General features: G+C 38.4%; 1 protein-coding gene across 4 annotated transcripts in view; it reads left to right on the top strand.

Moving 5' to 3' along the window:
* CDKL2 (cyclin dependent kinase like 2) overlaps positions 1 to 13,727 on the top strand; it is a 54,373-nt gene that overhangs the window by 22,463 nt on the left and 18,183 nt on the right. For all 4 annotated transcript variants that reach the window (XM_024245581.2, XM_024245580.2, NM_001132947.1 and 1 more), the window contains 7 exon segments: positions 799 to 977; positions 2,528 to 2,640; positions 4,194 to 4,333; positions 7,445 to 7,533; positions 10,840 to 10,975; positions 11,808 to 12,109; positions 12,703 to 12,796. In XM_024245581.2, the coding sequence (XP_024101349.1) occupies positions 799 to 977; positions 2,528 to 2,640; positions 4,194 to 4,333; positions 7,445 to 7,533; positions 10,840 to 10,975; positions 11,808 to 12,109; positions 12,703 to 12,796 (1,053 nt within the window).

The following is a 13,727-nucleotide window of genomic DNA, read 5'->3' as shown; positions in this document are numbered from 1 at the left end:
CACTCCAGCCCGGGCGACAAGAAAGCAAGACAATGTCTTAAAAAAAAAAAAGTTTTCGGCCCGGGCGCGGTGGCTCACGCCTGTAATCTCAGCACTTTGGGAGGCCGAGGCGGGCGGATCACGAGGTCAGGAGATCAAGACCATCCTGGCTAACACGGTGAAACGCCGTCTCTACTAAAAATACAAAAAATTAGCCGGCCATGGTGGCAGGCGCCAGTAGTCCCACCTACTGGCTGAGGCAGGAGAATGGCATGAACTCGGGAGGTGGAGCTTGCAGTGAGCTGAGATCGCGCCACTGCACTCCATCCTGGGTGACAGAGCGAGACTCCGTCTCAAAAAAAAAAAAAGTTTTCCCACAATCTCTTATCGATCCCCATTTGCATTCTTGCTCTCCTTGTTACATTCACTTGGGTTGCCCTTCTTTCTCTTTATTTATCTAGGTCATACTTAGTATTAAAGACCTATGTTAGAGCCCACCCCTTTCAAAATTTTCCCTGACTGCCCCAGCTTCAATGATAGCTTTACTCTCTTAGTCTTGAGAGCAGTCATTAACTGAACAGTTGATTTAGTAATTTGAGAAAATATATTTTATCCAATATTTTTGATTGTTTAAATAAAATTTCAAGTATAAATGTTCTTTCTTGCCCAACTAGGTCCTAGGTTGTTTAGGGCTAGGAGCAACTTTCTATGCTTTTGTTTATATTCTTTATAGGGACAACATACAATGCCATGCACATAGCAGGTGCCCCAAAATAATTAATTTTATTTAACATCCGTCACACTCTGCTTCTTGTCTAGATCATACACAGAGATATAAAGCCAGAGAATATATTAGTCTCCCAGTCTGGCGTTGTCAAGCTATGCGATTTTGGATTTGCGCGAACATTGGCAGCTCCTGGGGAGGTTTATACTGATTATGTGGCAACCCGATGGTACAGAGCTCCAGAACTATTGGTTGGTGACGTCAAGTATGGCAAGTAAGACATCAGTAATGGGGAGGAGTAGATTTTTACTCTTGCTTCTTGCTATAGTGAAATATGTTTATGATATAGTAAATGATCCCTCTAATACTGAAAGGAAGGCTTGAGTTTCAGGGGCTATATAAAGTGACTTGTAATCATTTTTGGTGCTTCCCCTTTAAACATTCCTGTGAAACAAGTATACTTATTTTAGAGGTGGGGAAATTAAGTGGTCTATTTTAAACAGTGGGTCGGAAATAGATATATTTATCACTTGTAAAGAGAGGTGAACATTGATTGGTTAAATGTGACATTGTTGGAATGGGGAAGATGGAGTAAGCAAGGGTGGAGGCAGAATATAATTAAGTAAAATGTTTTTAAAACATAAATTGTCTTCACAAGGGAATTCTTCAAAGAATAAAGGATTGTAACTTTTACTGCTTTTGATTGAAATCTTTCTAAAATATTTTCTACAATTTCTGTTGTCAGAGCACACTAAACATTATTTATTATTTTCTTGATTACTGAGTTCTTATTTTGCTACCATGTTAGAATTTTTATGCCATTTTGTAATTCAGCAATAACCTTAAGCATTTTAAGGTAGTTGTTCCTATGCCAAATGATGCTTGCATATTCTTTGAGTTCTTGTAACTGATTTTTAAGATAGTTTCAAAATTTTTATCCCTAGGCTGGGCACGGTGGCTCACACCTGTAATCCCAGCACTTTGGGAGGCCCAGGCAGGAGGATCATGAGGTCAGGAGTTCAAGACCAGCCTGACCAACATGGTGAAACCCCATCTCTACTAAAAATACAAAAATTAGCCAGGCATGGTGGCATGCACCTGTAATCCCAGCTACTTGGGAGGCTGGGGCGGGAGAATCACTTGAACCTGGGAGGTGGAGGTTGCAGTGAGCTGAGATTGTGTGACTGCACTCCAGCCTGGGTGACAGAGTGAGATTCTGTCTCAAAAAAAAAAAAAAAAAAAAATTTATCCCTATCATCCCTCAGTTCTCTTCATTGTTACTGTATTTGTCCTTAGCAGCCACCTCCTCCTTCTGGTATGCTGTTTTCAGTGTACGATGGCATAGCATAGATTGGTCAAGCTTGCTAGAGTTATGCATAAACAAAGAATGAATAGGCTCTAAATGGAGCCTGAGAGTTTTATTTCCAGAATAAAGTATACATAATAACTGTTCTGGCTTTTCAGAAGGCATTTCCCTTTTATGTCACATGATTGAAGTTTCTGGAAAGCTCACTTATGCAAAATTGGGAGTTAGAACTTTAATAGGGAAAAATCTTTTCATGGGTAATTTAAGGCTTACTATAGGTTGAGTATTCCTTATCCTAAATGCTTGGGACCAAAAGTGTTGCAGATTTCAGATGGGTTTTTTTTTTTTTGGATTTCAGGATATTTGCATTATACCATTGGAGCATGCCAAATCTGAGAATCTGAAATTTGAAATGCTCTGGTTGGCATTTCCTTTGAGCATCACCTCCGTGCTCAAAAAGTTTTGGGTTTTGGAGCATATTAGGATGCCAGATTTTCACCACATTGCTTTTCTTTCAGGGCTGTTGATGTGTGGGCCATTGGTTGTCTGGTAACTGAAATGTTCATGGGGGAACCCCTATTTCCTGGAGATTCTGATATTGATCAGCTATATCATATTATGATGTGTTTAGGTAAGGTTACACATCTGCGTTTTAAATTTTAGAGATTTTTCTGCATATTTGTTTGTGCCTGTGTGTTTGTGATTTTTTAAGCTATTGCATTAAAGATTATATATGTTTTAAGTGAAGGTAGGGAGCATATAGGAAAACTCTGTGTGTGTGTGTTTTGAGATGGAGTTTCGCTCTTCTTGCCCAGGTTAGAGTGCAATGGCGCAATCTCGGCTCACTGCAACCTCTGCGTCCTGGGTTCAAGTGATTCTCCTGCCTCAGCCTCCCGAGTAGCTGGGATTACAGGCATGCGCCACTATGCCCGGCTAATTTTGTATTTTTAGTAGAGATGGGGTTTCTCCATGTTGGTCAGTCTGGACTCGAACTCCTGACTTCAGGTGATCTGCCCACCTTGGCCTCCCAAAGTGCTAGGATTACAGGCGTGAGCCACCGCGCCCAGCCATGTGTGTGTTTTAATTTATTTTTTCCTTCAGTCTGGCATTGGTCTATCTGATGCATGTTCCTTTTTATTTTTTGAGACGGAGTCTCATTCTGTCACCAGGCTGGGGTGCAGTGGCGATCTTGGCTCACTGCAACCTCCGACTCCCAGGTTCAAACGATTCTCCTGCCTCGGCCTCCCAAAGTGCTGGGATTACAGGTGTGAGCCACCATGCCCGGCCCTGATGCATGTTCTTAATCACGCTCACTTCCCCTTTCCCCTCAAGAGAGAGGAAAAGAGCAGAGGTTGTGCATTTCTCTGTACTTTTACATACAGTTAATTACACATAGAGAGGATGCAATGATCATTTATTATTCTTGAGTCGGTAAGCATTTGGTGTAGTATGACTACTGTCCTTACTTTCACATTCAAGAGGAGAGACGCAGAGATTTCCAAGGTTGGTTTAATCTTGCCACAGATTTGGACTTCTGCTATTAGTGCTTTTGACAGAATTTCAAAGCTGGACTATCAAAACCTTATGTTTGTTGAAATATCAACTTCATATTTGAAGATGGAGCTTAGAAATGGAAATAATGGGAAAATACTTGGGGGTAATTTAACTATTTGATTTGAAGTTTTCAGATTAGAAATTAAATAAGCAGTACAATGGTTTCTTACGGTGGAATTTTCAGATATATTTTACATTCAACTAGATATTAAAGTTGAGAAAAAAGATAAAGTGCTCAAATCTGACTTTAAGATAAGCACAAAATCAGTTGACCAAATATTAAATTCTTAAAGGGGTAGAACTGATTTATCTAGATTAGATCCTGTCCATATGACTATTAATATTTTTATTGTTTTATTCAGCACTTTATGCTTTCTAGTTAGAAATGAAGTGCTGGTACTTATATCTGGAAAGTTATAAAATATTTTTTACCTGTCCTTTTCCTATGTTCCTTAAGACTGCCATATACCACCACAGTAACAGCATTGTCTTTGGTCAATTTTGCATGTTGAGAGAGCCCCAAACTCCATAAGCTGTGTTCCACTATTTCCTCTACTTCACACCACCTGTCTCTTCACCATTTCTATCATGTTGTATAATAACAGAGATATGTGCTGTTTTCACTTCCAGGTAATCTAATTCCAAGACATCAGGAGCTTTTTTATAAAAATCCTGTGTTTGCTGGAGTAAGGTTGCCTGAAATCAAGGAAAGAGAACCTCTTGAAAGACGCTATCCTAAGCTCTCTGAAGTGGTGATAGATTTAGCAAAGGTAATCATACTTATTGTTTACACTTTATGACAGGGAATTTATGCACTATCAAGACTTTTTTTTTTTTTTCTTGTCTAGTTGATCTTTTTTTTTTTTTTGGTGGAGTCTCGCTCTGTCACACAGGCTGGAGTGCAGTGGCGTGATCTCAGCTCACTGCAAGCTTCGCCATTCTCCCGCCTCAGCCTCCCTAGTAGCTGGGACTACAGGCACCCGCCACCATGCCTGGCTAATTTTTTGTATTTTTAGTAGAAACGGGGTTTCACTGTGTTAGCCAGGATGGTCTCAATCTCCTGACCTCGTGATCCGCCCGCCTCGGCCTCCCAAAGTGCTGGGATTACAGGCATGAGCCACCACGCCTGGCCTCTAGTTGATCTTTTAGGTCAACAATTTCCTCTAATATTTTAATTTTTGTACATTTAGAAACAATTTAAATAATTTGATGGGGGTAACTTCAGAGAAAAAGGACTGAAAATTTTACCTGTTTTAAAACTCATTAAGAAACCATTTATTGTTATCTAGCATTTTGTAAATGTGAAAACATCCTCATTGAAAAACATATTAAAAACATAAAAACACTGTATGATTTTAACGTTTAACATTTAAAATACAAGCCTTGTTTACACGGAAAAGAAAATAAAAGTAGGACAAGAAAATAAAAAGGGTCTGGGCACGGTGGCTCATGCCTGTAATCCCAGCACTTTGGGAGGCTAAGGCAGGTGGATCACTTGAAGTCAGGAGTTGGAGACCAGCCTGGCCAACATGGCAAAACCCCATCTCTATTAAAAATACAAAAAAATTAGCTGAGCATGGTGGCGCATGTCTGTAATCCCAGCTACTCGGGATGCTGAGACAGGAGAATCACTTGAACCCAGGAGGCAGAGGTTACAGTGAGCTGAGATCGCGCCACTGCACTCCATCCTGGGTGACAGAGTGAAACTCTCTCTTTAAATAAATAAATAAATAAAGGATAGAGAAGTAGGAAAATATTAAAATGTAGGGCATAGGATGGCCAGGCATGGTGGCTCATGCCTGTAATCCCAGCACTTTGGGAGGCCGAGGCAGGTGGATCATGAGGTCAGGAGTTCAAGACCATCCTGGCCAAGATGGTGAAACCCCGTCTCTACTAAAAATACAAAAATTAGCTGGGCGTGGTGGCACGTGCCTGTAACCCCAGCTACTCGGAAAGCTGAGGCAGAGAATTGCTTGAACCTGGGAGGTGGAGGTTTCAGTGAGCTGAGATTGCGCCACTGCACTCCAGCCTGGGCAACAGAGCGAGACTCCGTGTCAAACAAAACAAAACAAAACAAAAAAACATAAAATGTAGGGCATAGGATCATGATCTGTATGATATTGTCAAAGGGGTTTTTGCTTAGCCACTGGATTGGCTGCAGCCAGTTTACAAATGGCCAATACTTTTTTGTTGTATTTGATTAAGGAAGATGTTAAAGAGGTTTTCATTCTATCAAGTGAGAATCAACTCTAAAAGTTGAGCTTTTTGGGGAATTTTTAGCTCAAAAAGTTCTTGTCAGTTAAGATTGTTTAAATATTGATCAAATACGTACCTCTAAAACACTAGGCTATAAGATTTACCCATTTTTTTTTTGTTTTTTAGTTCTTTAACTGATGACGTTTAATAAGCTTATAACTAATTACAACAAGTTCTTAGAATAATACATTTCCAGTTTTTTACATAATCTTCTAACAGATGCAAATATTTTTAATTGGTACAAGCTTTATGATCTATCTGTAAGGAGATATAAAGGGAATAAAGGTAAAACTATTGTCCAACTTGTGTACTTTAATCATACCTTAAAGAATCGTATAAAACTTTTAAAACATTTTATTATGGAAAATTTCAAACAGAAAAGAAAATAGAAAGAATAGTTGTATAACAAACCTTCATGTACTTATCATCTAGTTTCCACAATTATCAACCTTTTGATAATCTTGTTTAATTTATCTACACTCTTCAACTTTTTTTGGAGTATTTTGAAGCAAATCGAAGACATATTATTTTACTTATAAGTAGCACAGTTATGCAGAGAACTTTTCTTGTTCATTTAAAGCTACTTATTGAGTCCCTTCTATTTTTACTGTCATGTTAGGGGTTTTAATGAATCAGAACAAGACTTTGCAATAAAGTAAAATAACATAAAATAATCTTTGTAAAGCATCTAGCATAGTGATAAGCACAGGGTAAATCCTTTCCTTTCCATTCTGTAATAGCCTTAAGTTTTAAAAATTCCAAATAATTTCTTACTATCATAAAATATCTAATTGATGTTTAAAGTTTCATTAATTTTCACAAAATTTCATTTCATAGTTTGAATTAGGATCTAAATGAAGACTATAGATTGCAATTGGTCGCTATGTTTTTAAAACTTTATTTATAAGCTTCTCTTCATCTCTTTCTTTTTTGTTTAAACCTTGCAATTTATTTGTTGAAGAAACTAAGTTGTTTGTCCTTAGAATTTTCTACATAATGCAGTATACATGTTCCTCTGTGTCCTGTATTTCTTATAAACTCACAGTAGAGCTAGAGCTTGATCAGAATCAGGTTGATTTTTTGGCAACACTACTTCATAGGAGGTTTGTGTATTTCCATATAGAGACATTGAATGTTTGGTGGTCTTTTTGTGATACTAGCAACCATTGATGGTCATTGTCTAGATTTGTGCTTTATTCTTTATCCTTGATTATAGATGTGTAAAATTCATTGGCGGGCAAGAGTGGTGGATCGCGCTGGTAATCCCAGCATTTTGGGAAGCTGAGGAGGGTGGATAGCTTAAGCTCAGAGTTCAAGACCAGCCAGGGCAACATGGCGAAACCCTGTCTCTACAAAAAATACAAAAATTAGCTGGGTGTGGTGGTGCGCACCTGTGGTCCCAGCTACTAAGGAGACTGAGATGGAAGGATCACCTGAGCCTAGAGAGGTCAAGGCTGCGGTTAAGTAGTGATCACACCACTGCACTCTAGCCTGGGCGACAGAGAGAGACCCTGTCTTAAAAAAAAAAAATCGTTGACTATAAAGAGGATTTTTTTTCTATATTTATAAATTTAAATGTAGGTAGTTTTTCTTGATATGAACTCTAAGTGTTCTTAATTTTTCAGAAATGCTTACATATTGACCCGGACAAAAGACCCTTCTGTGCTGAGCTCCTACACCATGATTTCTTTCAAATGGATGGATTTGCTGAGAGGTATAGTACTTACCCTTGTTTTTCAGGCCATACCAACCTAGGGTTAAAGTAAGTCTTCCACGATAGTCACAAACAGCACTTCTCTTATTTCTGTTCCCACCTACTTTGCAGGATCTCAGATATGTACCACTCTACCCCCATATTCCCTTAGCAATAATGCAGTTCCTAGGGGTGGTCTCCTACATTTACTAAATTAGTGCTCTTGGTTTTCATGAAGCAGTCATTTTATGCTCTTCTTTCTGTCTCCCTGTGGTGACATCTACCAGTCAGGTCATTGATTTCTATGTTGCTCATGTCCTTCGCCCACTTTTTGATGGGGTTGTTTGTTTTTTTCTTGTAAATTTGTTGGAGTTCGTTGTAGATTCTGGATATTAGCCCTTTGTCAGATGAGTAGGTTGCAAAAATTTTCTCCCATTTTGTAGGTTGCCTGTTCACTCTGATGGTAGTTTCTTTTGCTGTGCAGAAGCTCTTTAGTTTAATTAGATCACATTTGTCAATTTGGCTTTTGTTGCCATTGCTTTTGCTGTTTTAGACATGAAGTCCTTGCCCATGCCTATGTCCTGAATGGTAATGCCTAGGTTTTCTTCTAGGGTTTTTGTGGTTTTAGGTGTAACGTTTAAGTCTTTAATCCATCTTGAATTGATTTTTGTATAAGGTGTAAGGAAAGGATCCAGTTTCAGCTTTCTACATATGGCTAGCCAGTTTTCCCAGCACCATTTATTAAATAGGGAATCCTTTCCCCATTGCTTGTTTTTGTCAGGTTTGTCAAAGATCAGATAGTTGTAGATATGCGGCGTTATTTCTGAGGGCTCTATTCTGTTCCATTGATCTATATCTCTATTTTGGTACCAGTACCATGCTGTTTTGGTTACTGTAGCCTTGTAGTATAGTTTGAAGTCAGGTAGCATGATGCCTCCAGCTTTGTTCTTTTGGCTTAGGAGTGACTTGGCGATGCGGGCTCTTTTTTGGTTCCATATGAACTTTAAAGTAGTTTTTTCCAATTCTGTGAAGAAAGTCATTGGTAGCTTGATGGGGATGGCATTGAATCTATAAATTACCTTGGGCAGTATGGCCATTTTCACGATATTGATTCTTCCTACCCATGAGCATAGAATGTTCTTCCATTTGTTGAACAGACACTTCTCAAAAGAAGACATTTATGTAGCCAAAAAACACATGAAAAAATGCTCACCATCACTGGCCATCAGAGAAGTGCAAATCAAAACCACAATGAGATACCATCTCACACCAGTTAGAATGGCAATCATTAAAAAGTCAGGAAACAACAGGTGCTGGAGAGGATGTGGAGAAATAGGAACACTTTTACACTGTTCGTGGGACTGTAAACTAATTCAACCATTGTGGAAGTCAGTGTGGCGATTCCTCAGGGATCTAGAACTAGAAATACCATTTGACCCATCCATCCCATTACTGGGTATATACCCAAAGGACTATAAATCATGCTGCTATAAAGACACATGCACACGTATGTTTATCGCGGCACTATTCACTATGTTGCTACCAACTGTGTGATGCCATCATCTTAGATGCTGATGTAGTTATAAAAGTGCCATCTCCTATTGCTGCCAAACTCATACCACACCAAGTCCTTTGATACTGCTGACACTGCTGATGTGTTGGAGACCTTGATATGCCAAACCTGTGGGTACCAGAGTTGCTGGCATGGTCTTCTGTGCTGCTCAAGCTGCTGGCAACAGTGCAGCTGACGAAACAAAGAATAGTGAGATGAGTGGCAGTAACACGTAGCTTAATAAAAGGTAGCTAGGTTTTCCTATTTGCTTCTGTACTCAATTAGTTGTGATATGTTGTTTTTGTGGAAGTATATGAAGAAACTCTGGCCTCACTTAAGTAGATAATTGTGGGTATTCTTTGATTCTATACCAAAACTCTGATACCACAGCAAAACTTGACAGTGGTAGTTTCTTTTTTTTTTTTGAGATGGAGTTTTGTTCTTGTTGCCCAGGCTGGGGTGCAGTGGTGCGATCTTGGCTCACTGCAACCTCTACCTCCTGGGTTCAAGCGATTCTCTTGCCTCAGCCTCCCGAGTAGCTGGGATTACAGGCATGTGCCACCACAACCGGCTAATTTTGTGTTTTTAGTAGAGATGGGATTTCTCTATGTTGGTCAGGCTGGTCTTGAACTCCTGACCTCAGGAGATCCGCCTGCCTGGGCCTCTCAAAGTAATGGGATTACAGGCATGAGCCACCGTGCCCGGCCCACTGGTAGTTTCTTAAAGGCTGGTTGCATTGTGGAATCTGAAACCATATCATTGAGTTTTTCTTCCTTTGTTAAATTAAAATCCATTTGTCTGTCTTGCCTTTTTAATGGATCTTTTACCCATGCACGCTTTTGTAATATCATGCTTTAGTCATTTGGAAAATATTAGTTTGCTGAGTTACGCAGATCTTAAAAATATTGATATATTTCTTGTACAACATCAAAAATTACATTCTATCTCATAAAAGTTTGTGAGTTTTGGGAAGCTGCTAAGCTCACAGTGGTGGATACAAGTTTAACAGAATTGTAATTTTTGCATAAAATTTTGAATTTTATCATTGACACAATAATTTCAGTTTTCCTTGAAGTGACAAGATCACTTTGTTTATTTGTTAAAAGAAAATGTTTCCCATAGACCCAAAGTCTTAATAACCATAGTTTTTCTGTCAGTCTTTCTTTCAAGTAAAAATATCTAGTTTAGTTTGTATCACAAATAATTATGCAAGCATTTTTCTTAAGACAACCATAGTGCTTCGGTTTGTAGCAGAGGTGCTTTACGTATATTCTCATTTTGTCACACAGACCATAAAAAAAAGGATGCGTTTAAGAGTTTGGCTTTAATGAAGTTAATACCTTTTTGCTGATTCATCAGAGACATTCTTAAGCAAGACTGCCTTTTTTTTTTTTTAAAAAAAAAAAGCAACTGAGAATGTGTGGTTATCAAGAAAGTAATGACTGCTAGTACATTTTGGTTTTGCTGCTTTTATTCTTGGTAAGGTGTCAGCAGTTTTATCCACCACTGCTTTCACGTTAACCTGGTGAGAAAGACAAACATCTTTATGTTAAAATAATAGCATTGACCTTGTGAACCTTCTGAATGTTCTTAGGGATCCCCAAAGATCTACACACCACCCTTTCCAAACTGCTGATCTAGGCCAGGATTTTTCTCATTTTTAATAATATAGACTAGTTTAACATTCAATTTTTAAAAAGTAAATATCTTGAAAGTCAATTTTTTTGTAGGTTTATCCATGTCTTACAATTTTATTTTATTATATTTTTATGTAGGTTTTCCCAAGAACTACAGTTAAAAGTACAGAAAGATGCCAGAAATGTTTCTTTATCTAAAAAATCCCAAAACAGAAAGAAGGAAAAAGAAAAAGATGATTCCTTAGGTGAAGAAAGAAAAACACTTGTGGTACAGGTAAATGTTCATGTTTCACATTTAAAGTTAATATACTTATTTTTTTAAATTTTTTGAGAAAAAATATGATTTTGAAAAAAGTTTTCTGAGCAGTGAGCAAATTGTTAACTTGTAGTTTAGTTGTAAAAATGTATCTCCTCAATAGATATTACCTGTTTGGAAAACATATCATGTTTTGAGTACCTGTTATGTGCCAGACTGTGCAACAGTGCTTAAATCACATTCATCCAAGAACATCTAGATATGTGTTTTCATGCACACATACACACACAGACACACGGAACAAACAACCCTCACCCCACTTATCTTTCTTAAAGGATACGAGTGAAAAATATTGTCTGTAGAAATTTATATGAAGTAAAAATTTGAAAAGTGAGATTTGGATACTTAAGTTAGGTTTGCTTTTCTTGGTAAACTACCCAGGATCTGTTCTTGAAAAGGTAATTCAAATCCACCACCAATCCACTTATATCAAGTACACCAAAAGAAGAAAGAGTTATCAGTTTTGTGTTCCCTGACTCTGAATATGTAAGAACAAAAGTGGCATTCTTGATTCCTCTTCCATGAGTTTTTCCACTGATGTGTGTGTATGTGTGTGTGTGTGTCTGAGTGAGCTGTGTGAATTGCATTTCCATTCTTTTTGTATTTTCCCAATAACTATCTGAATAAGAATCTGGCTTTAATTTTAATCCCCTAGGAAGAATAAAGAAAACGGTTTCAAAAAGGTGATACTTATGATATTCTGCTCTAGTTGACAAGTACTTTATAAGAAGAGGTAAATTTTCATTCTCTTCAGATCATTAACCTTATTAATATTTTTATTAATGATCAGGATACCAATGCTGATCCCAAAATTAAGGATTGTAAACTATTTAAAATAAAAGGCTCAAAAATTGATGGAGAAAAAGCTGAAAAAGGCAGTAGAGCTTCAAATGCCAGCTGTCTCCATGACAGTAGGACAAGTCACAACAAAATAGTGCCTTCAACAAGCCTCAAAGACTGCAGCAATGTCAGCGTGGACCACACAAGGAATCCAAGCGTGGCAATTCCCCCACTTACACACAATCTTTCTGCAGTTGCTCCCGGCATTAATTCTGGAATGGGGACTGCGACTATACCAATTCAGGGTTACAGGTATGAATTAGCAAAATAAGACCAAAAAATTGTTTAAGGATATATTTGCAAATTGCAAGGGTTTGTCAATTCATCCACATTGTTTTTATTCTCAGAATTCTGGATGCTATTCATTCTTGTCAGGTAGCTGTTTCAAAAGACTTTTTGGCTATGTGATGAAAATTATTAGCATTTGATCAAAACAATTCACCAAAGTCCTGAGAAAGTAGGGTTTTATTGCTTAAGGTGAAGAGAATCTACAGCTATATAGTCTAATAATGTGAAAGCAGGTTGTCATACTAAAAGAGATAATTTTTGAGTGGTTGCTGCTGCATGGTGTGGCTGTGAGCCTGTAGTAGTGTAAGGAAGCTCCATTTGGGAATTTTGCTGAAAGGAGGGTAATGTATTTGGTAGGAGTTGGGGGCTGGTGGGAGGCATGAGGGTAGTGTTAAAGAATAGAATGTTTCACCAGATTTATGTGCATTGTATATTTGAGAATAGACATTACATTCTGGTTAAACTGCTTGTTAGTTGGTGCTGTGTCATTTGGTTTTGTGCTTGAAAAAATAATTATTGCTGGTTCTAACTTAAAAACATTTTTTTTGTTGTTACAGAGTGGATGAGAAAACTAAGAAGTGTTCTATTCCATTTGTTAAACCGAACAGGCATTCCCCATCAGGGATTTATAACATTAATGTGACCACATTAGTAAGTAAGCAGTTCTCAGTAGTAGAAGAGCAAACACCAGTCAGCTCTAGACTTTTATTAAAATTAAATATGATAGTGAAGAATTGAGAATTTTATTTGGATACACATAAAGTGAAACCTTAATTGTGCATATATTATCCCAGCCCATCATAGTCATAAATGTGAAATTCTGAAAGTTTAAATTTTATAAGTCTGAAAACTCCTTCCTTCCTTCCTTCCTCTCTTTTTTCTTTTTTTCCATGGAGTCTTGCTCTGTCGCCCAGGCTACAGTGCGGTGGCATGATCTTGGCTCACTGTAACCTCCACCTCCTGGGTTCAAGTGATTCTCCTACCTCAGCCTCCTGAGTAGCTGGGATTACAGGTGCCTGCCACCGCACCCAGCTAATTTTTGTATTTTTAGTAGAGACAGGGTTTCACCATCTTGGCCAGGCTGGTCTCGAACTCCTGACCTCGTGATCCACCTGCCTTGGCCTCCCAAAGTGCTGGGATTACGGGTGTGAGCCATCTGTGCCTGGCTTGTTTTATTTTTTCTTTAGTAACATAGTAAATTTTCTCAACTTGATGATTGCTGGTCAGTTCTTTTTTAGAGTAGATGAAAAGATAAATTGTCTTATCTTACCCACACCAGATTTTTGGTGGCTGTATTCTATTGGCTGGGGACGGTAGCACACATCTATAATCCCAGCACTTTGGGAGGCCGAGGCGGGAGGATAGTTTGAGCCCAGGAGTTTGAGACAAGCTTGAGCAACATAGCAAGATCCTGTCTCTACAAAAACATTTTTAAAAAGTTAGCTGGGTATGGTGGCACATGACTGTAGTCCTAGCTACTTGGGAGGCTAAGATGGGTGGGTTGCTTGAGCCTGGAAAGTTGAGGCTACAGTGGTAAGCTGTGGCTGTAATTGTGTCCCAGCACCTCAGCCTGGGTGACAGA

Source organism: Pongo abelii, chromosome 3 (assembly GCF_028885655.2).
Source record: "Pongo abelii isolate AG06213 chromosome 3, NHGRI_mPonAbe1-v2.0_pri, whole genome shotgun sequence".
Lineage (NCBI taxonomy): Eukaryota > Metazoa > Chordata > Mammalia > Primates > Hominidae > Pongo > Pongo abelii.
The sequence above is the reverse complement of the archived record's forward strand: the minus strand, read 5'-3'. Positions and strand labels throughout refer to the sequence as shown.